This window comes from Oryctolagus cuniculus, chromosome 10, assembly GCF_964237555.1.
Source record: "Oryctolagus cuniculus chromosome 10, mOryCun1.1, whole genome shotgun sequence".
Lineage (NCBI taxonomy): Eukaryota > Metazoa > Chordata > Mammalia > Lagomorpha > Leporidae > Oryctolagus > Oryctolagus cuniculus.
In genome coordinates this window covers 57,286,779-57,314,590 of record NC_091441.1, presented here as the reverse complement: position 1 = coordinate 57,314,590, position 27,812 = coordinate 57,286,779, and the positions used below count along the sequence as shown (strand labels likewise).

The 27,812-nt window shown below is 49.6% G+C and overlaps 2 protein-coding genes across 5 annotated transcripts in view; one reads left to right on the top strand and one right to left on the bottom strand.

Annotated features, from left to right (window-relative positions):
- The window catches only part of ENOSF1 (enolase superfamily member 1), a 37,321-nt gene extending 16,009 nt beyond the window's left edge, over positions 1 to 21,312 (top strand). For all 4 annotated transcript variants that reach the window (XM_002713591.5, XM_070050407.1, XM_070050406.1 and 1 more), the window contains 13 exons: positions 635 to 721; positions 1,094 to 1,120; positions 3,182 to 3,254; positions 3,370 to 3,408; positions 3,775 to 3,857; positions 6,914 to 6,948; positions 9,207 to 9,294; positions 10,570 to 10,704; positions 13,498 to 13,539; positions 14,625 to 14,754; positions 15,035 to 15,134; positions 19,768 to 19,849; positions 20,933 to 21,312. In XM_002713591.5, the coding sequence (XP_002713637.3) occupies positions 635 to 721; positions 1,094 to 1,120; positions 3,182 to 3,254; positions 3,370 to 3,408; positions 3,775 to 3,857; positions 6,914 to 6,948; positions 9,207 to 9,294; positions 10,570 to 10,704; positions 13,498 to 13,539; positions 14,625 to 14,754; positions 15,035 to 15,134; positions 19,768 to 19,849; positions 20,933 to 21,034 (1,023 nt within the window). In that variant the 3' untranslated portion in view covers positions 21,035 to 21,312. The remainder of the gene's footprint in view (positions 1 to 634; positions 722 to 1,093; positions 1,121 to 3,181; positions 3,255 to 3,369; positions 3,409 to 3,774; positions 3,858 to 6,913; positions 6,949 to 9,206; positions 9,295 to 10,569; positions 10,705 to 13,497; positions 13,540 to 14,624; positions 14,755 to 15,034; positions 15,135 to 19,767; positions 19,850 to 20,932) is intronic.
- Positions 21,313 to 22,359: 1,047 nt separating this feature from the next.
- The window catches only part of TYMS (thymidylate synthetase), a 12,115-nt gene continuing 6,662 nt past the window's right edge, over positions 22,360 to 27,812 (bottom strand). Inside the window, exons 4-7 of the mRNA XM_002713438.5 lie at positions 25,787 to 25,888; positions 24,877 to 25,052; positions 24,171 to 24,242; positions 22,360 to 22,949 (exon numbers count right to left, since the gene is read on the bottom strand). Coding sequence (XP_002713484.1) covers positions 22,812 to 22,949; positions 24,171 to 24,242; positions 24,877 to 25,052; positions 25,787 to 25,888 — 488 coding nt within the window. The 3' untranslated portion in view covers positions 22,360 to 22,811. The remainder of the gene's footprint in view (positions 22,950 to 24,170; positions 24,243 to 24,876; positions 25,053 to 25,786; positions 25,889 to 27,812) is intronic.

Sequence of the window (27,812 nt, the reverse complement as noted above, 5' to 3'; positions counted from 1 at the left end):
CTATCATTGCTTATGGAGTATTCATGCAAAAAATATATAACCGAAATCTACATATGAAGGGACTCCAAACCAACCCAAATTGAGGCATATTAAAGAAGTCACCTGGCCTATCACTCTCTAAAAATGCCAGTGTCATATAGAGAAGAGGGAAAATTGTTCCAGACAAAAAGATATTAAAGAGATGGGACAACAATGTAATGTGTGATCTTGGCTTTGCTGTGGATCGGGGTAAAATTGGTAATATTTGATTATAGACTGTTTTCTAGTGTATTCTGTCAATGCTGTATTCCCTGCATGTGACCATTATACGATGGCTTTGTAAGAAAACGTCCTTGTTTTTAGGATTTATATACTGAAGAATTTGTGGTTACAAGAGCATATCTGTAACTTTACACTCAAATGGCTCAGAAAAAAGATATAAATGCAGCTATAGATCTGTATGTGTATGTCTCTATATGTTTCCTCTATGCTTTTTGCAAGTCTTTTGTAAATTAGAAGCTATTTTTTAAAAACTTTAAGCTGTAAGTGAGTTTCCACTGCTGCTTTTTCAATCCTTGGAGCATGCCCATGGCTAGAAGACCTAAATGTCCTTTTCAAGTCTAAGTCAGGCTGTTGCACTTTCCTTCCCCACCAGATTGGTCCCGAGAAAGGCGTGGTGCACCTGGCCACAGCGGCTGTCCTCAACGCCGTGTGGGACCTGTGGGCCAAGCAGGAGGGAAAGGTAATCACCTCACACCCTCGCCTGGGCTCCAGCACAGGACAACCTGTGGTCTTCTCTACAAGCAGCCGTCTAAAGGCGAGAGGCAGCTGCACTGCAGGTCCCCGAAGGATTGTTCAGATTCCCTGCCCCGTTCTGCCCCAGCGATGTTGGCAGTAGTTCAGAAACTGTAGGAGCAGGTTAGGAAGGGCTGGGGAGGAGGGGAAGGAATAGCACAAGAGAAGGGTTGGAGGCAGCAGAAGGTGTGGGCAGCCTTAGGGATGGGGAGGTGGATAGATGTCTGGGAGCGCAGTTTGCCTCCAATGCATTTGTTGTCAGGAGGAAAATGGGTGCTTCACACTCACACATTTGACAAATGTTTTCTGTTTTTTTAAGCCCCTATGGAAGTTGCTTGTGGACATGGTGAGTAGATCCTCTAATGTTTTAATTGTGTCTGTAAATGCAGTGTGTTTCGAGGATTATTTGCCTTTTGATAATGGTGAATGTGTGCAGGAGTGCCTGTGGATCACCGTGGTGGTGGTAAAGCAGTAGGAATGTAATATCGCAGTAGAATAGAGTGTTCCGCCTCTGGTAGCTGAAGCAGAAGAGGGCCGTGCTCAGGCAGGCAGGGTGGCTCCACGGGAAAAGGGCCCCCTGTGGATGCACACCACGTGATGCGTGGCTGTGAGGAGGATCATTACAGCTCATCTGGAAACCCCACAGAACTGAAGACCCGATTAGAAAAGTACTCGCCACACCATCCAGACTGTTATGGTCTCTGCTGAGCAGTTCCAGCAGCCAGGGAGCTCAACACTGAATTCTAAAGATACGCACCCTTCTCCTTGACCTGTTAACAGCAGGGACGAACACCTGCTGAGGACAAAAACGCTGTGGGCAACTTAAAGCAGAGTGGACTCAGGGGGCCTGGCTTTGGGTCTGAGCCTCACCAGTGACTAGCAGGGGGACCTGGGGCCCAGTGCTTACCCACTCTGGCTGCAGCCACCCCTGGGTGATATCTTGGGTGGTTGCCAGAAATCTGGCTACAAATGAAGGCCCTTGTTTTTCTTTTTTTATTTAGCAGCAAAATTAAAGGAAAACCTACAGCATGTTGTTAAAGGTTGTGGAACCAGTAGACTTTGCTCCTCCTCTGGAGGCCAGAAAAATTGTGACATTGTCACGCCAGCTGTCTGCTGTGGCAGAGGGCAGCTCGGGCCTCAGGAGCCACCTTCCAGCTCCAAGATCAGCTTGTCACAGGGCTGTGTGGTTGGTGGCTGCCAAAACAGATGATTTAAGAGTCACCAGAAAAGGTCCTGAGGCCTCAGCTGTGGACTTTCTGGCTTTTAGGTCCCATTTCAATGCTAGGACTCTTTTCTTGAAAGTCAGTTACAGAGAGAAGAAGAGATAGAGAAAAGGAGATCTTTCATCTGCTGGTTCACACCCCAGATGGCTGCAATGTCCAGGGCTGAGCCAGACCAAAGCTGGGAGCTTTATGCAGGTATCCCAAGTGGGTGGCTGGGGCCCAAGTACTTGGGCCGTCTTCTGCTGCTTTGCCCAGGTCATTAGCAGGGAGCTAGGTCAGAAGTGGAACAGCCAGGCTTCAAACTGATGACCATCTGGGATACTGGCGTCGCAGGTGGAGGCCTTACCCGCTATACTACAACACCAGCCTCAGTGCTGGACCTGTTTGTTACAAGTAGCAGGATTTCAGGGCTGAGAGAGCTTGTGAGGTCGTTCACAGTTATTGTATATAGGACTGAGTATGGGATGCTGGCATTGCAGGTAGCAGCTTAATCTATTATACCAGCCCCCACCCGTGGTTTTCCACATGACTGTTGTGTTGGGCTGGGGAGAGGACTCACAGCAGGGTCCAGCCAAGATGGCAGCTTTTCCTGTCTGGCCAGAGCCCTGCATGGCAGGGAAGCAAGGGCAGGCCTGGAGCATATACAGCCATCATCCAGGAAGAAGACTTGGCGCCCTCCCCTTCATCCACTCCCTTCCTGTTAGTAAAGGGAATTAGCGTCGTTTCTCCAAAGATGTTGCCCAAGCATGTGCTGCCGGTAAGGGCTGGGCCAGGGCTGCGCTGGGTGCCGGGTGACAAGAGCAGCCTTCTCTCCTCAGCCACGAGGCTGCTCCTGGCCTCCCTCATCCACTCCGCGCTCCCTGCAGGTCAGCCTGAGGGCTGCAGCAGAAAAACAGGATGTGGATCTCGCACTGAGTGTTCGCCTTGAGTCGGGTCCTCTCTCAGGAAGCCGTGTTAGTTGGAAAGGAATGGGGCAGAAGCAGGGAGCAAGACCTCAGGGCCTGAGGCTCTTTGGGCTTGTCAGGGGCAGTGAGAGCCCCGGAAGGAACAACAGCTGAGGAGCACCAGCCTCGAAGGTCCCTTTGTGGAAGGCGTGAGCTCCATGGGTCCCCGTGAGCCACTTCTGAGACACATAATCCTCCCGTGAATTGACTGGGCCCTTTCCCCTCCTGTCCTGCTGCCAGGACCCCAGGACGCTGTTGTCCTGCATCGACTTCAGGTACATCACTGACGTCCTGACCGAGGAGGATGCCTACGGTGAGTGGCACTTGCCGGGTGCAGTGAGCCCCCCTCTGGTCACCCTGACACACACACTTGGTAGCTGTGTGCTTTGTTGTCTGAAAGAACAAGTGATGCTTTTCATTTTTTCCAGACATACTGCAGCAAGCTCAAGTTGGTAAAAAAGAAAGAGGTGGGTCAGGAGAACTTTCCTTTCCTTTCCTTACGTTTGCTGTCATTGTCCATTTTGGAGTGTGCCTGTCTGTTGGGAGTGGTCATGGTTTTCCCAGATGCCCCGTGCCAGGCAGCGAGGCCCTTGCACAGATATGTGGGGCTGGGTGAAGAAGCCTTCGGGGTGTGACCTCCGACTGCAGAGCTGGAAGGAAGTTTGGCTTCTGTATCACACAGTGGGCAGGGAGGGCCCTTAGGATATCCCGATCACCCAGGTTTGAAGTCCCCACGAGGCTGGACTGGTGCCTGGGTACTTGTCTGTGGGCACCAGCTTAGCTCCAGGTGGTTCTAATTCCGGAGATCCCTGGGAAGTGTTGTGTTTTTGCAGAAGAGCAAATGCTGACACACGGCTACCCTGCTTACACCACGTCGTGCGCCTGGCTGGGGTACTCAGATGACACGCTGAAGCAGGTGAGTTCTTTCACCTGGTTTTGTGGACGGGCTGAAGGGGGGGGGGCAAACTGTCTCCCCTTCTGTTTTGCCCACAGTGCTATGTTCTGTCCCTTCCTTCTGATGCCTGGTATATGTGGGGTGGTCTCCCACCCCCACCTGTTCTCCAGTCTCCATGGACAGCACCTTGGTGTCCTTCTGTTCCATTCAGTTCTTTTTTTTTTTTTTTTTTAAAGATTTATTTGTTTATTTGAAAGTCAGAGTTACACAGAGAGAGGGAGAGGTAGAGAGAGATAGAGATCTTGCACCTGCTGGTTCACTCCCCAGTTGGCCGCAATGGCTGGAGCTGTGGCAATCTGAAGCCAGGATCCAGGAGGTTCTTCCAGATCTCCCACGTGGGTACAGGGGCCCAAGCACTTGGTCCATCTTCTACTACTTTCCCAGGCCATAGCAGAGAGCTGGATCAGAAGTGGGGACTTGAACCAGCACCCATATGAGCTGCCAGCACTGTAGGCGGCAGCTTTACCCACTACTACAGCGTCGGCCCCTCCATTCAGTTCTTACACTGCCAGCCTGGCATTCTCTGGGACTCCGCAGGTTGAAGACTCAATCCACAGCACTGCCCCACTTCAGACGCCAGTCATGCAAGTCCAGGTTGTCAGCTCAGCTTGTGACCTCTGGCTGGAGCAGTCACCATGCACTCCTACCCCTTGAGACTTGATTTTTAAACAAATTTTTTTAAAAGATTTATTTATTTATTTGAAAATCAGTTACACACAGAGAGAAAGAGAGGCAGAGAGAGAAAGAGAGGTCTTCCATCTGTTGGTCCACTCCCCAGATGGCCACAAAGGCCAGAGCTGTGCCAATCAGGAGCCAGGAGCTTCCTCCAGGTCACCCATGCAGGTACAGGAGCCAAAGCACTTGGACCATCTTCTACTGCTTTCCTAGGCCATAGCAGAGACCTGGTTCAGAAGTGGAGCAGCCAGGACTCGAACTGGCAGGCACCCATATGGGATGCCAGCACTGCAGGTGGCGGCTTTACCCACTATGCCACAGCGCCAGCCCCCCTTGTTAGCCTTTATAAATCATTTTGGATCCAGGACTTCATTCTGAAAGTACCTATGAATGAACAAAAATAAAGCCATTCATATCCTGGACACTGGGACTCTGTGCCTTCATGATCTCTACCTTGGGCTCTGGAAGGTGACAGCCTGGGATTTGATTCCAGGGAAAGCCAGCCTTGCACCATTTTGCAAGTCACTTAACCAAGCTGGGCCTCAGTATCCTCATGTGAAGTAGGGAAATAATGGTAGATGGGGTGGTTTTGAGGATTCAGATAAATGTGGTGAGATATACCGTGGCTGGAACATGGCATATAGTCAGCACATGTTTCATCTCTTACTCTTCCTCATTGTGTTGTTCTCACCTTAGAGGCGGGGAGGGGGGAAGGGTGGGGAGCAGCGGGGGAAGCTGACTTCTGCTTGTTGCTCTCTCATCCATTGGCTCTGTGAATGCCACAGAGTATCCCAGTTTTAAAAGGAGGGATGTTGGCCGCGGCTCAATAGGCTAATCTTCTGCCTGTGGCACCAGCACACTGGGTTCTAGTCCCGGTCGGGGCACCAGATTCTGTCCCGATTGCTCCTCTTCCAGGCCAGCTCTCTGCTGTGGCCCGGGAGCTTGGGCCCTGCCCCCACATGGGAGACCAGGAGAAGCACCTGGCTCCTGGCTTCGGATCAGCATGGTGCGCCGGCTGCAGCAGCCACTGGGGGGTGAACCAATGGAAAAGGAAGACCTTTCTCTCTGTCTCTCTCTCTCTCTCTCTCTCACTGTCCACTCTGCCTGTCAAAAAAAAAAAAAAAAAAGGGGGGGGGGGATGTTAATGCCACATTTCCCTTCCAGAAAAATTGTGACAAAGACATGGTTCCCGTAGAAATGAGGAAAGAAAGGCAAGTAGAAAGAATTGTGCTGTTGGCTAAGTAGTTCCTTCTGCTTTTTTTTTTTTAAGTAAAGATTCATTTAGGTGTTTGAAAGTCAGAGTTAAGCAGAGAGAGAAGGAGAGTTAAAGAGACAGAAATCTTCCATCCACTGGTTTACTCCCCAGATGGCTGCAATGGCCAGGCCAAAACTAGGAGCCAGGAGTCTCATCCAGTTCTCCCACATGAGTGGCAGAGGCCCAAGCACTTGGGTCATCTTCTGCTGCTTTTCCCAGGCCATTAGCAGGGAACTGAATCAGAAATAGAGCAACCAGGACACAAACTGGAGACCATATGGGATGCCGGTGTTGCAGGCCGCACCTTTACCCCCTACAATGCTGGCCTGCTTCTGCCTTTTTTTTTTTTTTTTTTTTTTTTGACAGGCAGAGTGGACAGTGAGAGAGAGACAGAGAGAGGAAGGTCTTCCTTTTGCCGTTGGTTCACCCTCCAATGGCCGCCGCAGCTAGCGCACTGCAGCCGGCGCACCGCGCTGATCCGAAGGCAGGAGCCAGGTACTTATCCTGGTCTCCCATGGGGTGCAGGGCCCAAGCACTTGGGCCATCCTCCACTGCACTCCCGGGCCACAGCAGAGAACTGGCCTGGAAGAGGGGCAGCCGGGACAGAATCCGGCGCCCCGACCGGGACTAGAAGCCGGTGTGCCGGCGCCGCAAGGTGGAGGATTAGCCTAGTGAGCCACGGCGCCAGCCCTGCTTCTGCTCTTAACTTCAGCTAAACATGGGTGTTCCTGTATGTGTGTGTGTGTGTATGTGTTTTAAAAGATTTATTTATTTATTTTGAAAGTTAGAGTTACAGAGAGAGAGGGAGAGACAGGGAGAGAAATCTGCCATCTGTTCGCTCACTCCACAGATGGCGGCAATGGCCAGCACTGGCCCAGGCTGAAGCCAGGAGCCTCTTTCAGGTCTCCCATGTGGGTGGCAGGAGCCCTGCTACTTGGGCCTTCTGCTGCTTTCCCGGACCATTAGCAGAGGTGTACATGTAGTTTATGCTACAGCCTTAATGTTTGGGAGCTCAAAACTGACGGAGGGCCTCACCCGACCCCAGGAGCTTCTCAATGTGCTGACAGGTGTGCTCCCTCCCCCACAGCGCTGCGCAGAGGCACTGAAGGACGGCTGGACCAGGTGAGTTATTTGGGCCGTGATGGATTTGACTTTGCCGGTTTGTGGTACAAGGGACTCAGGCAGTGGAGAGCAGTTCAGGGTTAATGAGGACAGAGGGCGCCCTATGTTAGATGCCAAGGATGTGTCAGCCTACACCACTCTTTCTCTAAGACGAGGTGGGAGCCCTGATTGGAATCCTAGAGCATCGGGGTTGGGAGAGAGCATGGACATCATTGATTGCAAGCACCACTGTAGAACAGAAATCCATTAGCTCTGGCTCAGTCAAATCTAGAGGGGCCAGTTTAACCTCCCAAGGCACTCGCCTGCTGCATCCAAACCTGCCAACATCCCTGGGTGGTTCCAGTTTAAGAGGTGCTGAATTCTTGGTAAACTGGCCTGACTAAAGGGTTGAGTGAGAACGTGAAGGAGGCAGAGAGACGCAGTGGCAAGGGACTTTGGCATCTGACAGAACAGGGATCTCATCTCCCCTTTGCCCTCATCCCCTGCAAGTATTAACTGTGTGAACGGAGCAAGCTGGTCAGCCTTTCTCGGCCTCATTTTCTCACTCTGTGAAATAGAGACAGTCTTAGCTCAGGGCTCTCCCCAAGTTGCCGTGTCTGGCAAGGACTGGCACAGGGTGGATTCAGCGCAGGTGCAGTAAGAGCTTGCTTTCAGTCCTCCCACACACCCAGGCGAGGCAGGAGGAGCCGCATCTGCTGAGTGAGGGATCCGGAGAGATTTCACAGCTCTCCCAGTGCAGGAAGCCTGGCCTCTGGGGACTCGTGGAGTTGAAGTTCCATCTGGTATGGAAATGTCTTCGTTAGTGGGTTGTGTGCTGAGTGCAGGGAGAGAACAGAAGCACTAAGTGAAGGGGTCTCTCTTCACCCTGGGGGCAGAAAGGTGGGGTACTTTGAACAGTAGAGGGAACAGCCTTGACCACGAACGTGGGGGCCCACTTTTTGGGCCAACGACACTCTTCTGAGGGCATAGTCTGGATGTTAAAGCCCACTCCTCAAGAGAATAGTTCAAGGAGCGATGGACTTTCTGGCACAGCAGTTTACTGGCTGTGTGGGTCACCTGCACCCCATGTATGGAGTGCCTGGCTGCAGTCACAGCTCCTCTGCTCTCAGTCCACCTTCCTGCTAATGCACACCCTGGGAGGCAGTAGACGATGGCTCAGTACTGAAGTCCCTGCCACTCACATGGGAGACTTGGATGGGGTACCCTGGCTGTTGAGGGCATTTGGGGAGTGAAACAGCAGGTGGAAGCTCTCGCTCTCTCTCTGTCTCTTTGCCTTTCACATGAAAATAAACAAGACTTACTAGTTCAGGGAGAGCTCCCTGGAGGTAGCCTCTGCTGCTCCCCAGTAATGTGACCTAGTCTCTGGCCCTCCCTGAGCCTCAGGTCCCTGCACATTGGGGATGGACTAGGCCTGTGGCCTCTGCCTCCATGAGTTAATTTAAGGTGAAGCCCTCTGTGTGGAGGGCTGTGCTGATGTCAGCACTTTATAAATCAGACTCTTGAGTCAAGCTATAAAGGGGGCCTCACTTTCCCTTTTCAATTCTGATTGTGGCTTTTTTTTTTTTATTTCCTTTTCAGGGCACACTAAAAACTCAGTCATATTCAAAACCTAATTCTCCCTTCATTTCCTTAACTGCAGTTCTGCAGATAATTGAGAGTGATGGCCCTTAAAGTGAGTAAAGTCGTACCAGTTGCAGGTTTATTTCCTTTCTTAGTGATGTGTCCGAAGATTGATGGGGAAGAGCAAGAGGTTACTAGAAAATGTGGTCTATTTTAAAAAATTTATTTGAAAGGCAGAGCAATACACACACATAAACAGAGAGAGAGAGAGAGAGAGAAGGAGAGAGAGAGGAGAGAAAGAAAGAGAGGGAGAGAGGGAAAGAGGAAAGGGATTGAGAGATTCCATCTGGGGGTTCAGTTCCCAAATGCTTGCAACAACCAAACTGGACAAGGCCAAAGCCAGGAGCCAGGAACTCCATCCAGGTCTCCCACATGGGTGGCAGGGGCCCAAGCACTTGAGCCATCACCTGCTGCCTCCCAGGATGCATTAGTAGGAAGCAGGATTAGAAGTGGCATGGCCAGGACTCTCAGAACTAGCACTCCCATTTGGGATGTGGGCATCCCACATGGGGGCTTAACCCATTGTGCCACAATGGTTGCTCTCTGAATTACTGACAGGGACATCCACATCTGCAGAAAATCCAGGTTTTTGCCAGATTGGATAGATCTGAAGTGCTCAACCGTATGTGTCGTAACAGGTTTAAAGTAAAGGTGGGTGCTGATCTCCAGGATGACATGCGCCGATGCCGCCTCATCAGAGACATGATTGGACCAGAGAAGACTCTGGTAAATATCCTTTACACCACTGAGAATACCAGCCTTTGACCAGGGCCAAAACGCAGTTCGTTTCAAGCAAGGATTAGAGAACACTGGGAATTTAAAAAGTTATTGTCAGTGGAGTATAGCTTGTCATCTTATAGGAGGTGAACTCTTTAAAATGCTTTTAAAAAAATCAAGGCTGATGGTTTTTAGTTTTTAAATTCTGCAGCACTGGTTACATAAGCCATGAAGTTTTAGAGGCTCATTTCATAAGTTAAAATGGAAGCTTGGGATCCTTGCCTTAGGATCAGAAGTCCCATTATTTATAGATGAATTAATGCTGCTTTTGTTTCATGACATCATCCTCATCCAAATAATTTATGATAAAAATTGATCTACGTGTACTTTTCCCACTTAGCACATTCTATGGAGACCTCTGTTTCTCTGTCTTCTGCTAGCATGATGGGGCTTGTGAGGGGATGGAGGGCCCTCTCAAGGTTAGCACACCCAGCACCTGGCTTCCAGGCAGGATGGCTGCATGCAGACACCTGGGCCTGGACTTGAACTCACCACTGACTTGACTAACTGTTGAGCAAGTTACTTCTCCGCATGTCTGCTTGCTTTGTAAATCGGGTTAATATGAATTGCCTTTAGGGTTATTGGAAGTATTAAATGGGGAAGAATCCATATAGTGCCTAGTGGAGCAGATGCTCTGTGAATGGTAGAGTGTGGGTTATTTGTTACTGTGCCAGATGCTATTGAACAACTCAGGGTTGACTACAGTATAACTCTGAGGAAGATGAACGCTTCTTCCAAACAGCACCGTAAGACAGCACACAAAGGAGTGGTCTTCAAATATTCATGGAAAACGTATGTTATGAAAAAGAAAATGATGCATGGATTTCAACATGTGTTTTTGACACTAAAATAAATAAATGTCTTACTTCCATTTCCCACAAGCATTTTGAAATCCGCTTATTTGTGGGGCAGATAAATGCACTGGGCCTGAGCTCCAGGGCCAGTGAACATTTCCCATGGCCTGGGCTTCTGGAATTCACTGCGGCTCATTGGACAGTTTGTATTTCCTTCAAAAGATAGTTCATGGAGCCAGAGTTCCAGTCTCTGAGGCTGCCCTTTGGTCCATTTGTTAGAGCGGAGGGCCGGGCCTTAGCAGAATTGTCAGGGGAGCCACACTCAGCAGGTGGTGGCACCAGATAACAGCATTTCCTCTCTGGAAGCCACAAAGGTGTGCACTCCCCCCCCCCCCCCCCCCCCCCCGCTATGAAGGGTCTCTCCTGACAGATGATGGATGCCAACCAGCGCTGGGACGTGCCCGAGGCGGTGGAGTGGATGTCAAAGCTGGCTGAGTTCAAGCCATTGTGGATTGAGGAGCCGACATCCCCCGATGACATTCTGGGGCATGCTACCATTTCCAAGGTAGGAAAACCCCTGCTTCTGTTCCCACAGCCATTAATATTTTCTCTTCATTTCCAGAGTGGTGGTGACAGATGCTAAAATTCCTCCTGTTGTTCCCTCTTATGTGATGCACACGGGAGTCACAGATCTGACATCCTTGTATCCACTGTAGCTTATCCAAGGCCCTTGCATATTTTCATTTTAGAGAAAGTAAATTGTTAAAAGTTGAAAGGCTACTGCAGTGCAAGGCTAGTAAACGTGGTTCCCACACTTTGTAAGTAAAGAAATGTGACTGGTATTTAAATACTTTATTCACCCACAGTGAAACAAAAAATGTACATTCCTCTGGATGACTCCCAAGAAAAGATTTGGTTAGGTAATGTCAAGGTCAGGCCCCTGGGAGAAGGCTGCCTGCCTGCTGCCCGGTGCTGTCGGGACACATCTGCCCTAACTGGGAGCTGGCCTCTGAGAACATCTGAGAAACAGTCCCTTGTATCTCGGGAAACTCCCAGCACTGATCTACAAAGCCAGACTGTGAATTCCCAAGGAGAACTGTAGCTCCTGTGTTTCCCATCCCCTGACCACAGCAAACTCTAAGATGCAGTATTAAGCCACATACGGCTAGCTGGGTAAGGAATCGTGGCAGGGCCTGGCCATGGATTTGACTGTTCGATGTTGTCACCCCGCAGTAGCCCAGGACACTCAGCTCCGAGTGCAGAACCCCTGCCTCTGGTCACCGGTCATTGTCTTAATCGATCTCTTTCCTCTTGAGCACAGGTCCAGCCAACGTCTGCCCGGCATGCCCCTTCGCGTTCCCCATCACATGGTTCCTCGGGGCTACACACTCGTTCCATTATACGGGACCTACTTGTTTAGGAACATTTTTTTTTTAAAAGATTTATTTATTTATTTGGAAGAATTACTGGTTCACTCCCCAAATGGCTGCAATGGCCAGGCCTGAGTCAGGCCCAGGAGCCAAGAATTTCCTCCAGGTCTCCCATGTGGGTGCAGGGGCCCAAGGACTTGAGCCATTTTCCATGGCTTCCCAGGCGTATTAGCAGGGAGCTAGATCAGAAGTGGAGCAGCCAGGACATGAACCTGTGCCCATATGGGATGCCAGCACTGCCTGCTGTGCCACAGTACTACAGGCCCCAAACAATTTTTTTCCCCTGAGGTGGCTTTGCATAGCCATTGTGTGTTGATCCTAAAAACTTAATTCTGATTGAGGAGCCATGGCTCTGTGTTCCAGAAGGGGTGCTCCCATGCACGCTCATAAACTGGGTGTGGCCAGGCCCTGTGGAGGGGAGAGCAGAGCTGACTCTCTAAGGAACGCAAAGCTACAGGGGAAGGGAGGGAGCAGGAGCCAGAAACAACCATGGCCTTCTTCAGAGGCATTTCCGGGCTTTGACCTGGCAAGGTTTTGCTTATATGGGATGTCATCCCGTTAGCCGGCATCCGAGGCAGGGGGGCAGCTATAGAGATGGCAGGTGCAGGCGGGGCCGCATGAGGATGTCTGAGGGAATGCAGGGGCCCTGGGGCCAGATGACGGGGTCCGTCCACTCAGAGGACGCAGCCGAAGAGAGCGAGTCGCTGACACTTCTTGAATGAGACAATGGCATAGTGACGGCTGGAATTCCAGGGGATGCGAGTGCCAGCAACCTTCAGGGTGGATTGAGACCAGTAGATGGGAGGCGAGGAACAGGCGGAAAGGACCTGAGGCAAGTCCAGACCTGGAGGCTTTTCTAGTCTTCTGGGGGAGACACAGAATGTTCACGCAAGAAGGTGCCTTGGAGACCATCTGCTCAGGCTAGCCCTTGTGCACCCAGGAAAGCACGGCTCCGGGTGGCACATGTACGCCTTGCCCAGGTCCGCACACCTCACAGAGCAGGACAAGTGTTGGAGCAGCACACCTGGCTTCTAAATGAAGGGCGCTTTCTGCTGAAAAGGTGCCTTAGTCTGACGAGTCGGATGCCTCCCCTGGCTCCACCGTCAGCCTAGAGTTCAAGCCCCTGCTCTGTTACTTTCTAGCTCTGGGACCGGGAGCAGTTCTCACCCTGAACACCTGTAAAACAGGGGTGATGGTGGCTCCTCGCCCACTGGGGTGTGACCAGGAATCATTGGCTGCAGTGTATTGCAGTGCCTGGCAGGTAGTAGGTGCTCAGAAAGTGTTAGCTTTTCATGTTGTTGAAATTATCATCCTAAACCAAGGCACGGAAAACCCCTGGAGAAACCAGCTACCTAAGAAGACTAACTGTGGAGTCACAAGCCCAGGAGGGCAGGAGGGGAGGGCCCAGGTGGCAGGTGAGAGGACAGAGAACAGGGCACTGTGTGCAGGTGAAGAGTCCAGCACCGACCAGTTGAGTTCAGCCGGTGAGCAAGGGCCTCAGTCCACTGAGCTGGGAGGGTTTTGGAACTGAAGATTGAGAAGGTTCTAGAACAATGGCAGAAGGGACTCAAGGGAGTGGTGACCCCCCCAGGAAGGGGTCAGCAGAGGTTGGACCCCATGATTCAGTGGGGAGCCACTGCTGAGTGGCTGTATCTCCTCACAGTTTTACCCCACTGCACAGGCCCAGGGAGGGGGGCGCAGGCCAGGACACTGCAGAAGGCGATGAGAGCATGCGAGCAGTGCTTGCTTTCCCCTGCGGACACAGCCCTCCCCCACACTCGTGTTCCCCCAGCGCCTTCTGCCAGTCTTCAAACTTCACATGGCTCAACAGCAGGGCTGCTTCCTTCCTCAGCTACAAATATTTTTAAACATTAGGAGCTTCAGTTCAAAACTTGGGAAAATAACTCCAGGCTGCTTCTATCTTGCAGGCGCTGGTCCCACTAGGAATTGGTGTTGCCACTGGGGAACAGGTGAGTGGCATCTCATTAGGATTGCCACACACTGACTACCTCCTGAGGACACAGTTATGCGTTCGGCTGCGGAACCTGTTGTACCTTGAGCTGGGAAATTTCCATCCTTTCAGATATTGCATCCTTTTTTTAAAAAAAAATTATTTGGAAGGCAGAGTTAGAGATAAAGGGAGAGAGAGATCTTCCATCCTCTGCTTCACTCCCTACGTGGCTACAATGGTTGGGGCTGAGCCAGGACAAAGCCAGAAGCCAGGGCTTCTTCCTGGTCTCCCATGTGGGTGTAGGGGCTCAAAGGCTTGGGCTGTCTTCTGTTGCTTCCCCGGGCCATTGGCAGGGAGCTGGTTTGGAAGTGGAGCAACTGGGACTTGAACTGGAGCCCAAGTGAGATGCTGGCACTGCAGGCAGTGGCCTGACCCATTTTCGCCACCATGTCCCCAGAAATTACATCATTTTACTACACTTCATTAGTCTAGAGTCCAATATCATCAAACGTTTGTGGCTTTTTCTACAATTGCCATGTCCAAGGTCATTGATGTTTTCCGAGGTAGCTAGTGAAAGTTGCAAAGTCAGCAGTGTAATGTTGCATTACAAGGGCATGCAGTGGTTACAAGACAGCCAGCTTCCAGATGGAATACACATGATGGCGTACGCTTCTGGTGCTTATCAGCCAAGCCCAAATGCCTGCCCAGACCTGCTGCAGTCAGCCCCCGGGCAGAGCAGTGCACGGAACAGAGGCTTGATTTTCCCAGCACTGCTCTGCCATGTTTCTGTTCTGCTGTCAATGCCACCTGCTCATTGCCGTCACCATATTTCACCCTGATGCTCTGCTTCCCCTCCCACCTGCCAGTCGAGAAGACAATTATTTCTTAATAAATGGCAACATGCTGTGACTGCTACCTGACTCCTAAGTTCCATTAGCAGACTTGTAAGGAAGTGAGGACAAGGTCCCTGCCTGCACTGTCACGGCTCCTCATGCCCAGGCTTCCCGAAGGCCGCTGATGAGTAACAGTCTCCAGGCTGAGAGATCCTGACAGGGATCAGAGGGCTGACTCTCCTGCTGATGTTCTTTTTAATTCTATTTCCAGTGCCACAATAGAGTGATATTTAAGCAGCTCCTACAGGCGAATGCCCTGCAGTTTCTCCAGATTGACAGCTGCAGACTGGGAAGTGTCAATGAGAACCTCTCAGTGATACTGATGGCCAAAAAATTTGGAAGTAAGGGTGTTGCCGAGGCCGCAGTCTGGACCTCCACTCCCCCGCCTTTGGACGCTTGTGGTTCCTTCTTGGTCTTTGCAATTCTATAGTTTGTCACTTTGATTTTTTTTTTCTAATTTCTGCTTAGCCTTAATCAAGGAATCTTTGATTTTCATCATTTCATAATATTAACAAATTATTTAATCACCTGACGGCACTAAGAAAAACCCCGGATTCTCTTTCAGCCCTTCCTCTCTCTGCCCTCCTCTCAGCATTAAATAGAAATCTGTCTTCCTTTTAGTTCCTGTTTGCCCCCATGCTGGTGGCGTCGGCCTCTGTGAACTGGTCCAGCACTTGATTATATTTGACTACATAGCAGTCTCTGCAAGCCTTAAAAACAGGTCAGTAACGTGGTGCTAACTACACCTTCGCCTTCAGTAGTGTCCCCAGCTCCAGGACAGAGCTTGTAAAATTGTCTCCCTGACGAGGCACGCTGAATTCTGTGCTCTGGCACATCTTAGAACTCAAAGGCCAAGTTTGTTTTGCTTCCACTGTTTTTTGTTAACTTATTTGAAAGAGTTAGAGAGAGAGGAGACAGAGAGAAAGGGAGAAAGAGAGACCTTCCATCCACTAGGCTGGGCCAAAGCCAGGAGCCAGGAGCCTCATTCATCTCCCAAGTGAGTGGCGGGGCCTAAGTACTTGGGCCATCCTCCACTGCTTTTCCCAGGCGATTAGCAGGGAGCTGGATTGGAAGTGGAGCAGACGGACATGAACTGGCATGTGGGGAGCAATCCGGACTGGACTAAGTTACTGAAATTAAGACTTATTCTATGCATCTGCTCTCCCACAATATGGCGCTGGGAGAGAAGTAAACAGCTTCCGCACAGCTGCCTCCAGTTCAACTAATAAATTGTAGGACTTGCTCCTGATTGGAGAGCAGCGTACTCGGCGTGTGGGCAGCCGAGTTAGGATTGGCGGAGGAGGACTATAAAGGAGGAGAGAGACGGCATGCACCAGGAACATCTATGGGGAACATCTAAGGGAACCCGTGCAGCCCCCCGAGAAGAGTTGGCCGGCGGTGTGCTGCTCCCCTGCGGAAGTGGGGAATGTGGCCAGGGGGAACTGCCCTTCCACGGAGGTGGAAGGGATAGTAGCCAGCCCGGGAAGAACCAGCAGCAAACCCGGGGAGGGCCGAGCAGACGAAAGAACAGCGCAGGGTCCTGTGTCGTTCCCCCATGAAGACGGGGAGCGACATAATGGTGCCGTGACTCGGATAGGAAACCTAGGACGGATAGGAAACTTAGGAGGGAAGAAACGGGAAGAACTGGGAAATTACCGGAGAGAGAGATTAGCAAACAGCCTAGGGAAAAGCCGGACGAAAGGGGTGCCGGAGGAAGCTGTTGAAGGCCTAGGCATAGACTCGGATACGGACTACGGGGGGAAGCTGGGAGGAATCTCTAAGGTTGAAAGCGAAAGTGAAAGCTAGAACAAACAGACTTGGATACGGACTGTGGGGAGAAGCCAGGAGAAATGAGGGAGGAATATTGTTGGAAGAAAACTTAGGGAAACATACCGGGTAGAGAAAAATGTTAGGGAAATTGAAGCCGCGGGGGGCAGGCCGAGGCGGAAACGGAAGCCACTTTGGGGTTCTCAAGTTAGCCCGGGAATAGGGGGCGAAAAGTTGAAACCAGAAGCTGAGACGTAAGCCAGATTGGGATCCGTCTGATTAGCCCGGGGAGCAAAGGACGGGAAGCCAAATCGTGGGGCGGAGACGTACGCTGGGTTGAATTCGCCAGGCTGGCCCGGGGAACTTGGATTGAATGCTAGTGGTGGACACGTGAGCTACGCTGTGTTACTCGCGGAGGCCGCCGCGTGCAGAGAGCACGGGGCGTGAATAGATAGGGAACGGGGCTGGCGAGGCCGTGGTTCAGACGCGAAAGGGTTAAGCGTGGAGACCGCGGAGCGCGCGAAGCCGAGCCGCGCAAAGCCGGGAAGCTGCGCAGATGAGAGAGGCGCGCGGGCTGAAGCGGCGCAGAGCCGGGAACCCGCCGGCGGGGCGAGGTGCCGGAAAGCTGCGGGGATAAGAGAAACAGAAGTTTTAGAAGTAAAGTGAGAAAAATAGGAATGCTGGAAGATAGAAGTAAAATGGGAGAAATAGGAATGCCCGGAGATAGAGAAATAGAGAAATAAAAAGGCCTCCCTACAACACTGCAATGTGAGAGCTTGGATTCGGTCTGCCTAATCAAGTGAGGCGATGAGCACATGCGGGCAGCTAGCAGCTTATGCGCCGCAGGTCACCGAAGACAGGCACGAATTAACATCAGTAAGGTTTCCCCACAATACAACCATTAGGAGGCTTGGATTCGGTCTGCCTGATTTAAGGCGGTAAGCGCCAGCAAGCAGCTCGACCAGAGTATGAGCTGCAGGTCACCGAAGATAGGCACAAACCAACACTAATAAGTCTCCCCCACAATACGGCAATGAGAAGGCTTGGATTCGGTTTGCCTGATAGGTTTTGTAAGCCCCTGCAGGCTCGACCAGAGCATGCGCTGCAGGGCACCGAACACAGGCACGCATCAGCGCCTAAAAACCTCCTCACAACATGGCGAAGAGAGGACCCGGATTCGGTTTTCCTGATTGATAGGACTTGTAAGAGCCTGTGGCAACTCTAGCAAGTAGAGCAGAGTGTGTGCCGCGGGACACCGAAGACAGGCGCGTATCAACGCCAAAAATAAAAAGAAAGGGGGATCTGTGGGGAGCAATCCGGACTGGACTAAGTTACTGAAATTAAGACTTATTCTATGCATCTGCTCTCCCACAATATGGCGCTGGGAGAGAAGTAAACAGCTTCCGCACAGCTGCCTCCAGTTCAACTAATAAATTGTAGGACTTGCTCCTGATTGGAGAGCAGCGTACTCGGCGTGTGGGCAGCCGAGTTAGGATTGGCGGAGGAGGACTATAAAGGAGGAGAGAGACGGCATGCACCAGGAACATCTATGGGGAACATCTAAGGGAACCCGTGCAGCCCCCCGAGAAGAGTTGGCCGGCGGTGTGCTGCTCCCCTGCGGAAGTGGGGAATGTGGCCAGGGGGAACTGCCCTTCCACGGAGGTGGAAGGGATAGTAGCCAGCCCGGGAAGAACCAGCAGCAAACCCGGGGAGGGCCGAGCAGACGAAAGAACAGCGCAGGGTCCTGTGTCGTTCCCCCATGAAGACGGGGAGCGACACTGGCACCCATATAGGAAGTCATCAGTCACTGCTCCCAGAGTTCTTTCTATATGGGCAGTAACAACAGAAACCTACCATGGGGGCTGGCATTGTTGCACATCAGGTTAAGGCACCACTTGCAACGCTAGCATCCCATATTGGAGCACCAGTTTGAGTACCAGCTGCTCCACTTCTGATCTAGTGCCCTGCTAATTCACCTGAGAAAGCAACAGAAGATGGGCCCAGTGCTTGGGCCCCTGCCATCCACACGGGAGACCTGGATATAGTTCCAGATTCCAGGCTTCCACCTGGCCTAGCACCAGCCATTTGGAGAGTGACCAGTGGATGCAAGATCTCTATCTGTCTCTCCCTCTGTCTGTCACTTTCAAATAATAAACTTTAAAAATAATAAAAAAAAAACACCACAAATTTTTCATTCAGGAAATGAATGTGGCTAGCTCACTTCGCTTTGTAAGCCTGGTAGGGAAGAAGTTTGCACCCAGAACTCCTCCCTCCAGCAGCAGCCATTGCCAACTCTCTGAAGCTGGGCTCTGGGCATCCGCATACCCTCCACTTCTGTCCGGTCCCCTCTTCCCAACAATGGGGTCTTCCACGATCCGGCCACATCTCTCATCTTACTCTCGGGGTGTGCTCCTTCCAGTCATCTGCTCATGGAAAGCTTGGCTTATTATGCTTTTCCTGTCTCCTGGAATTAACTGTATCGCAGAAAGATCACAAGCAGCAAGCGGTGAAAGCGTAAAAATAGCACGGGAAATGTAAACACCAAATGCTGGGCTGAGAGAGAAATGGGATCCGGCAGTGTGCTCGGGGACTTTTCCTGGTAACTGCAACGGTCTCTTTCTTGAGCTGGGAGGCGCGCAGACAGGTGCTGCCTTTTAGTATTTGAGCTGTGTTATCCTCTGCAGAACGTTAGATCAAACAGGAGGACATCTGGGCCTTAGTCCCGACGCTGCCACTGGTTATCTGAGTCTGTTCACCTGGAAGATGCAGGTTGAGACTGGATCGTTTTTCTCTTCCCTTTCAATTGTCATCCTCTGTCTATAAGGAAGAAGATTAACATCCCTGCATTATTCTGCCTTTGGTCCTCTGATTTCAGTTCCCAAGGAGGTTCTGTCCAACCAGGAAAAGCCCTGCAGGTCTGAGGTCCCTGGTGCCTTGTGCAGGCCTTGCTGCTCAGGAAGGGCCCCGGAGCAGAACTGCCTCCAGCAGCCGCACGGCCTGTTGTCACGCTTCAGGCCCGCTGTACTCAGTCGACTCCCTGCTTGTCCAAAGCTCAGCTGTCCTTTGGCGCATGGCTGGGTCTTCCCCCACCCCCATCCTGCTCGCCATAGCCGACACAGCACCTGGTACAGTCAGCGGCTAGCGTCTGTCCACTGAAGCCATGTGGCCCTCTCCCACCAGTTCCCATGTAGTCCCAGCACTGGGCTCAGGGCCTGCCTTGCACAGCTGCTCACTCGAATCATCCAGATAGCTGCAAGGAACCTCAATTGGAAATTTAAATGTATCCACCTAACTTTTGGCTAAAAGCACCTGAGTAATTGGAATAATTATGAAACCTGAGTTGATGTGTTCAGGACATCACAAAACCTTTGGAGCTACAAGGGACGTCATGGTTCATTTCATCTCAACCCCCACATTGCTGTGTCTTATCTGTGAGAAGCTGGGGGCACAGAGGTTAAGGGATTTGTGTAGAAGCACATGGCCTCACAGATGAGCCTCAACAGTCAGCTTCTTAGTGCTTCCCCCTTAGTAGCCCGTGAATCATCTAACTGCAGGCATCACTGTTCCGATCTGATTCTTCCTCCTAGGATGTGTGAATACGTCGACCACCTGCACGAGCACTTCAAGTATCCTGTGACAATCAAGCAGGCTTCCTACATGCCTCCTAAGGTAAGCTGCGGCCTCCCAGAGACGCTGCCAGCCACGGCTGTGCCCACGACCCAGCCCTTGCACCACAAAGCTTTTACCCTGTAGAGCTTATTTTTAGCACCTAGAATCAAATTCCTAAGGCTTAAAGGTCAGAGCTTGGAAGTTAAACTAGCCAACAAAGATTCTCTCAGATTAGCTTTTCCTCTCTCGTTGAGGCCTTAAAACACATACACCTTGTAGTACACAAAAAAATCCCACAAAAAAAAAACAAAACCAGAAACCTAGCACTACGCTGTAAGTCTGTGACTTATAGGTTTGACTGTAGTTGCGTTACGGGGGAAGTTCCCCTATCATGTTCAAGAGGTCAAAGATTGAACTATCAAAGAAGCCTGATTAGTTACCAGTCCTGGCAGGTAGCCAATAGTGGCCCCTCTGCCCTATTTCAAAAAAATCTGAAAAAAATTTTTTTTAAAGATTTATTTGAAAGGCAGAGAGAGATCTGTCTGCTGGTTCACTCCCCAGATGCCTGCAACAGCTGGGCTGGGCCAGGTAGAAGCCAGGACCTCCATCAGTCTCCCACATGGGTGGCAGGAATCCAAGTACTTGTGCTATCATGCACTGCCTCCCAGGTGCATTAGCAGGTAGCTGGATTGAAAGCAGAGGAGCCGGGACTTAAACTGGCACTTTGATATGGGAAACTGGCATTCTAAGTGGCAGCTTAACCTGCTGTGCAACACCTGCTCCTGAAAATTTATATTTAAAACCCTTATTAGGAGTGGGTGAGTTCTAGTCCTGATTCCCGCTTCCTGCTTATGCACACCCTGGGAGTCAGTAGGTGTTGGCTTAAGTACTTGGGTCCCTGTCACCCACATGGGAGACCCAGACAGGGTTCCTCTGCTGGAGTGAGCCTGGCCCAGCATCCTCTTTGGTGGACATTTGGGAAGTCAACCAGCAGATAGGAGACTTCTTTCTAATAAAATAAAACTTATAAAATATTGACACCTCTGACTTATATTTAAAAGCACTGTAGTAGCAGCAGAAACACATAATACATGTTTTTGTTCCAGGTGTTTTTGGCACCACTCACTTTCTTGTCTTTGCTAGGCTGCTGGCTATTCAACCGAAATGAAGGAGGAATCTGTAAAGAAACACCAGTATCCAGAGGGTGAAGTCTGGAAGAGACTCCATGCCGCTCACAAAAATTAAGTGTTCAGCCCTAAAAAGCTTAAAATGCCTTTTAGTACAGCTATATAAGTAGGATGGGGCGGGGGGGGAGGAGTATCTTACCCATCACAAGGTTAATGAAAGACATTAACCTTGGGAATGAACTCAGTAATGACAACTTGATTCTTCTAGCCAATCAACCCACAGGCTTCTCTTTAATCCTTAAACCTAGATTTACCTAACACAGTCTAGGAAGGTATTCTTCCAAATGTACTATCAAGTGCAGGTACCTAGACATTAAAACTGTACTTTAAAAATAAGCAGTATGCTGCATAATTTGTTGGGAAGTTTTTTCATTTTTTTCTCTATTTAACACTTGTCATAAATCAGCAGAATAATAATAGTTCTGCAGCACCACAGGGTATCTGTGATACAACAAAGGGAAAGATTCCACTGATTAGTCCTGGAGTGGTTTAACATCCCTTTCTTGTTCAGTCTAAGGATATTAGAGAATTCACACTATACTGAAACTAATGACAATTTCATAGATTTTTTTTTTTTTAAAGATTTATTTATTTGAAAGGCAGAGTTAGAGAGAGGCAGAGGCACATAGAGAGAGATGTCTTCACTCCCCAGATGGCTGCAACATGGAGAGCTGTGCCGATCCGAAGCCAGGAGCCAAGAGCTTCTGCGTCTCCTACGTGGGTGCAGGAGCCCAAGGACTTGGGCCATCTTCTGCTGCTTTCCCAGGCCATAGCAGAGAGCTGGATCGGAAGTGGAGCAGCTGGGACTCAAAAAGGTGCCCATATGGGATGCTGGGAATGCAGGTGGCAGCTTTACCCGCTACACCACAGTGCCGGCCCCAGATTATTTCTTAATTTTATTTTAATAGCCTCAATCTATTGGTTCACTCCTCAAATGTCTACAACAGTTGGATCCAAAGCCTGGGGTGGAAACTCAATCCAGGTCTCCCACATAGGTGGTAGGAACTCAACTACTTGAGCCTCACTGCTGTCTCTGAGAGTCTGCACTAGCAGGAAGCTGGAGTCGGGAGCCAGATCTGGTGAGTGAACCCAGGTACTCAAACATGAACAGGAGCATCTTGATTGCTGGGCTAAATGCCTGCCCCTTAAAAACCTCTCTCCTGAATGGTCCTTACATTTTAGTGACAAAATGCAGCTAAAATGAATTGAATCAGTGTAAAACAGGGCAGAATATATTGTTTAGTCAATAAGATATTTTAATTAGTTTGATAATATATATTAACCTATAAGTAGCATCCAAATGAGAATACAACATCTGCTGACTTATTTTAATCTTTCAGGCAGGACTAAGCAGATAAATAGCAATAAGTAATGAAAAAGACATGGACAAATACAAACACTTTATTATAGCAATATATAAAACAAATGTAACTTTAAATGTTCATAACCACATTATACATCATGATTGGCAGTGTCAATGAGCTCACTCAAATTTGGAGGAATTCACAATTCTTGAAACTTACTGACCTTTTTTCATAAAGACAAGATCAAAATACATGTACATATTTCAAGAGTATATACATTTCTACTCCTCACTTCATAAATTCAGCATTTTCCTACACTCTCAGAGTTAAACAGGTTCATCTTTTTGTTACTCAAAGAACCAAAGTTATATTTGCCAGTGGCAACATTCTTAGAAGTTAATGAATAATAAGTGAAAGATCAGATGGATTTCTTACCTAGTTTCTTTCTCCTTTAGAGCAAAAAGAACTTTCACCTTTAGCCCAACCCCTGAAGACTGATAATATCCTTCCAACAACCATTGCGAAAACACACTAAACAGCCATCTCCATTTTAATAGTTGGATGTGGGTTGTACCCTTCAAGCTGAAAATCTTCAGCTTTGAAATCATCAATCGTCTCAACTTTTCGAAGAATTTTGAGCTTTGGGAAAGGTCTTGGTTCTCGCTGAAGCTAAAAAAACAAAAACAAACAAACAAACAAAAAACAATTAAGACCATGATTTGGCCATGTCTGCACAAGGTGGCTTAATTCTGTTCCCAGGGCCTCTTAATACAACAAGTATGCAGCATTCAATCAACAAGGTTTTACTTCACAGGGCTGTTAAGACTGCAGCTACCTCAACCCTGGTTATGCATCCTCCCACACAGCTCCAGGGTGAAGGGTGCTCTGTTGGCATTACACAGTGTCAGGAACCTGGTGGCTCACCAGGTGTAAATTCTTACTGTCACACCTGGTAAATTAAAGCTGGGGACACAGGCTTTTACTTTTCTGTGTCTGTAACTCACAGTAGCACTCAGTGTGGATACTTGATTTCCACAGTCCCTATCGCAACTGGCCCTGGCAGGAAGCAGAAGGGAAGACATCTGCTGACAGCTGACACAGCAGCGATCGGAACATGGACACATAGGTTACAACTTCACATCACCGTGTCCAACACAAGAGCAGACAGAAGTCACCCCTCCCTCTACTCAAAAGCAGCCAAGCCCCTGCAAAGGAGTAACTTTAAAAACTCAGCTCTGGGGGCCGGCGCTGTGGCACAGCAGGTTAACACCCTGGCCTGAAGCGCCAGCGTCCCATATGGGCGCCAGTTTGAGACCCGGCTGTTCTACTTCCAATCCAGCTCTCTGCTATGGCCTGGAGAAACACGTGGGAGGCCTGGAAGAAGCTCCTGGCTCCTGGCTTCAGCTTGGCACAGCTCTGGCCATTGTGGCCAACTGCGGAGTGAACCAGCGGATGGAAGACCTCTCTCTCTCTCTCTCTCTCTCTCTCTCTCTCTCTGCGTAACTCTGACTTTCAAATAAACTCAGCTCTGAAGGGGCTGAAAGGTTCTTGGTTCTAAATCTTTCTTTACTGGGAGTCAGGAAGCATAAAATGAGAACATTTGCATTTCAATTCTTCAAGTAAAATTCTGAGTTAAAATATCACCTCTGAGGTGGCCCAAGATACCCTGTGGTACTGATGCTTCGTACCTCACAGTACCTGTCAGGTGCAGTGCCCGTGGCCTGCCTCATCCCTGCTCATCTGCCCTCCACCCTTCCCTAAAAAGGAGGCCCTGCAGTCAGAGCAGTCGCCTCTATCTGGGACACAGTATCCACACAAGGATGCTCTACCAGTCAGCCTTTTTTCCCAAGGGAGGGTACCAAACCAAAAAGTGAGACAGATAGCACTCACCTGAGTTTTCAGAGGCTCAATGTGGTTCAGGTAAATATGAGCATCTCCCAAAGTATGTACAAAATCACCTGGCTGAAGGAATCCCATGGGAGAAAGCAGAACAGTCAATGTCTTAGTCTCCATTCCTTTAAAACAGTCATTTAAAAACACACTCTAGAGTATACTGCCACCCCCAAGGCTTTAAAAAAAAATAACCGGTGAGGAAAGTGAATTCATAAAAGTGGTAATATAAAGCACCTCTATTTCATTACATGGACCAGAGGGCAGGACAGCTCCGTGGAGGGTTACAGTGAGCCAGCTTGTGTCTGTCTTAGATACAGTCAGCCCTCCATACCTGCAACCAACCAGGCTGAACACCGAGAATTCCTCTGCACTGAACATGTTCAAACATTTTGTTCATTATTTCTTAAACAACACCCACTATTTACATAGCATTTACATTTTCTTAGTACGTCTTCTAGAGATGATGTGAGATTACAGAGGGATGTGCACAGAGTATATGCAAGTGCTTGGCCATTTTACATAAGACTTGAGCATCCTAGGGTTTTGGTATCTAAGTCGCCCCCCACACATACAGGGGGACAACTGAGCAACATTTTAAAACTGATCAGACCCCGAAGCCTCTGCAGCCTGCTTTTTGTGGGAAGGCGTCGAGGAGCTCAGTGTGCCAAGCTGGCAGCGATCCTGCCTTCCCAGAGCAGCCCACCTTCAGGCCGGTGACGTGCGCGATCATGTAGGTGAGCAGGGCATAGCTGGCGATGTTGAAGGGCACGCCCAGGCCCATGTCTCCCGACCTCTGGTACAGCTGGCAGGACAGCTCCCCATTCACCACATAGAACTGGCAGAGGGCATGGCACGGGGGCAGCGCCATCAGAGGAAGGTCTGAGGAACCAGCACAAAAAGAATGAGAAGCGACAGTTCTCAAGTCATTCAAATCAGGAAGGGGAAAGAAGCCAACCTGGGAACTACGACAAAGAGCCACTGGGCCGCAGCAACCCCCATGACCCTCACCTGCCAGTCACACTGGGAATCAGACCACTCCCTCTACCTGCTGCAGCAATGGCACAAAGCAGAGGGAGGCCTGCCCGTCAACATGCCATTTCTGCGGATGGACGGTTAACCGCAGCAACACGCTCCCACCTGCGCATTAACCACGTGCTACTTTCTGTGGCCACACCGCAAATACAGACAGAATGGTTCCACTTGCAGAGGCCCCAGGAAGTTGGCCTCTCAGGCACAGCCCCCTGTACTAAGTATTATAGATGCAAATATTCCACTCTGGATACTTACCCTGGTAGAGTTTAACTTCAGAATACAATGATTAACAACACTTATAGGGAGGGAAGTGATCTGAAACTTCATTTGCTCCAACTTGATGTTAAAATCTTATTTGTGTTTTTATAGGCAATTTAAAGCCTATAATACAAATTAAGATCATCCGGGTCCAACCTCACAAGTAGAAGGTGAAAACGGGATGAACTATGACAGCCAACCGTGTGGCCAGGGCACTGCCCGGGGTCCTGCCTCCCTCTAGCAGCCAGGGCACAATGCCACTGGAGTCCCTCTGTGCTCACAGCAGGGTCAGTGCAAAGGAGGATGACTGGGGTGCTTCCCACCTTTGGGATTCCAGGCACACATGATGATTCTTCTGTCATCAGGGTTGGTTTTGATGGTATCGATCACCTTCTGCAGTTGGTCTACTCCTTGACCTGAATAATCTGTAGAATTGTTAAGAGAGAACATTCACACGTTAATCAAAGTCTCTAAGACACCTCTGAGGTCATCTATTACAGCCTCGCCCACACCCACAGCCTTCATGCAAACTTTCCAGATCTTGCTGGGTTGCACTGAAGGTACCATATGAGCTGAATAAAATCTATTTTCTGTTGTACACACCAGTCCTTTACAAATTTGGCCTGTCATGGTGTTACCTGCTCCCCTGGCCCCTCTGACTATTCTCCAGTCTCAGCAATCTTGGTTTCTTCCAATGGTCCCCTGGGACTTAAGTCTCTGTACCCATCAACCTTTTTTTTTTTTTTTTAAATTTATCTATTTATTTGAAAGAGGCAGAGGTAGAGGTAGAGAGAGAGATCTTTCATCTGCTGGTTCACTCCCCAGATGGCCACAATGGCTAGAGCTGGTCCGATCCAAAGCCAGGAGCTTCTTCTGGGTCTCCCATGATGCTGTAGACACCCAAGGACTTGGGCCATCCTCTACTGCTTTCCCAGACCATAGCAGAGAGCTGGATTGGAAATGGAGCAGCTGGGACTCAGAACTGGCACCCATATGGGATGCCGGCACTGCAGGTGGCATCTTTTACCCACTACACCACAATGCCAGCCCTGTCATCAACCATTCTTGTCAGCTCACTGACATACCGTTTATCCTTGTCCCACTCAAAGTATTGGATCTTATCTAGGATACAGCATTCCATACACATTCCAATGAACAGGACCACAGGTACCTTCCCAAGGCTAGACAATACCCTGTCCCCAGGATACAGTTTACAATTTAGCAGCTAAATAGGGACTTAATAGGGAGACTTCACTAATGAAGACCCCATCTTGCACTCCTCTCCTAGTTCTGGTCTCTGGACTGAAACTTCTTGCCATCCATCCAAGATGAAACTGAAGTGCAGAAATGATTTGTTAACAGAGTACACACCTGCACCTTTTCTTCTAGTTAACCTTCCACTGACACAAGTCAGGCAATGTTCCAGTCCAGTTCTCACATTTTTTGGTAGGAAAGTCCTCTCAAAACCACAATTCCAAAAAAAAGTAACATCGACAATTTTAAAATGATGGGCTGTGATGGAACAGCTCTGTATCTTGATTGTGGCAGCAGTTCCATGACATGAGCTAAACTTGCAGACAAACACACGGATGTGTGTAAAACCGGCAAAATCTGTTAAGCTGTTCAGACTGCACCAATGTCAGTTTATACAAGGTGCCACTGTGGAGGAAACTGCCTGAAGAAGACAGGGGAACTCAGTCTATACAAACATAAATGCTGCAACTTCCTGTGAGTTGTAACTCTTTCAAAATAAAAAATTGAAAACAAGATTAACTTCCTTAGGGAAATACAACAGTTAAGGGCTGGCATTGTGGCACAGCAGGTTAAGCCACCAGGTGGGAACGGGTGACAATGGCATCCCACATGAGTGCTGCTTCTAGTCCCAGTTGTTCCACTTCCGATCCAGCTCCCTGCTGATGCACCTGGGAAGGCAATGGAAGGTGGCCCAAGTACTTGGGCCCCTGCCACCCACATGGGAAACCAGGATGAAGTTCCAGGCTCCTGGTTTTGGCCTGGCCCCACCTTGTCATGGTGCCATTTGCGAAGTGAACTAGCAGATGGAAGAGTTCTGTCCCCCCTCTCTAATTCTGCCTTTCAAATAAAATAAATTTAAAAAACCTAACAGTTTAAACTAAGGCCATAATTTTACTGAGAAACAATAAGTAATCAAACACTAAGCAGGATGGAAGGCACCATTAGCTAAGGAAGTGGCCTCATAACCTAAGGTGATCACAGACCAATAGCCTGTAGACCATTTACCTGCAGAGCGTCTGGCCCACACAGTATTTTTGTTACAGTAAAGTATATATGACAATAATAATTTCTTTATGCTTCCTATATTTTGAGACA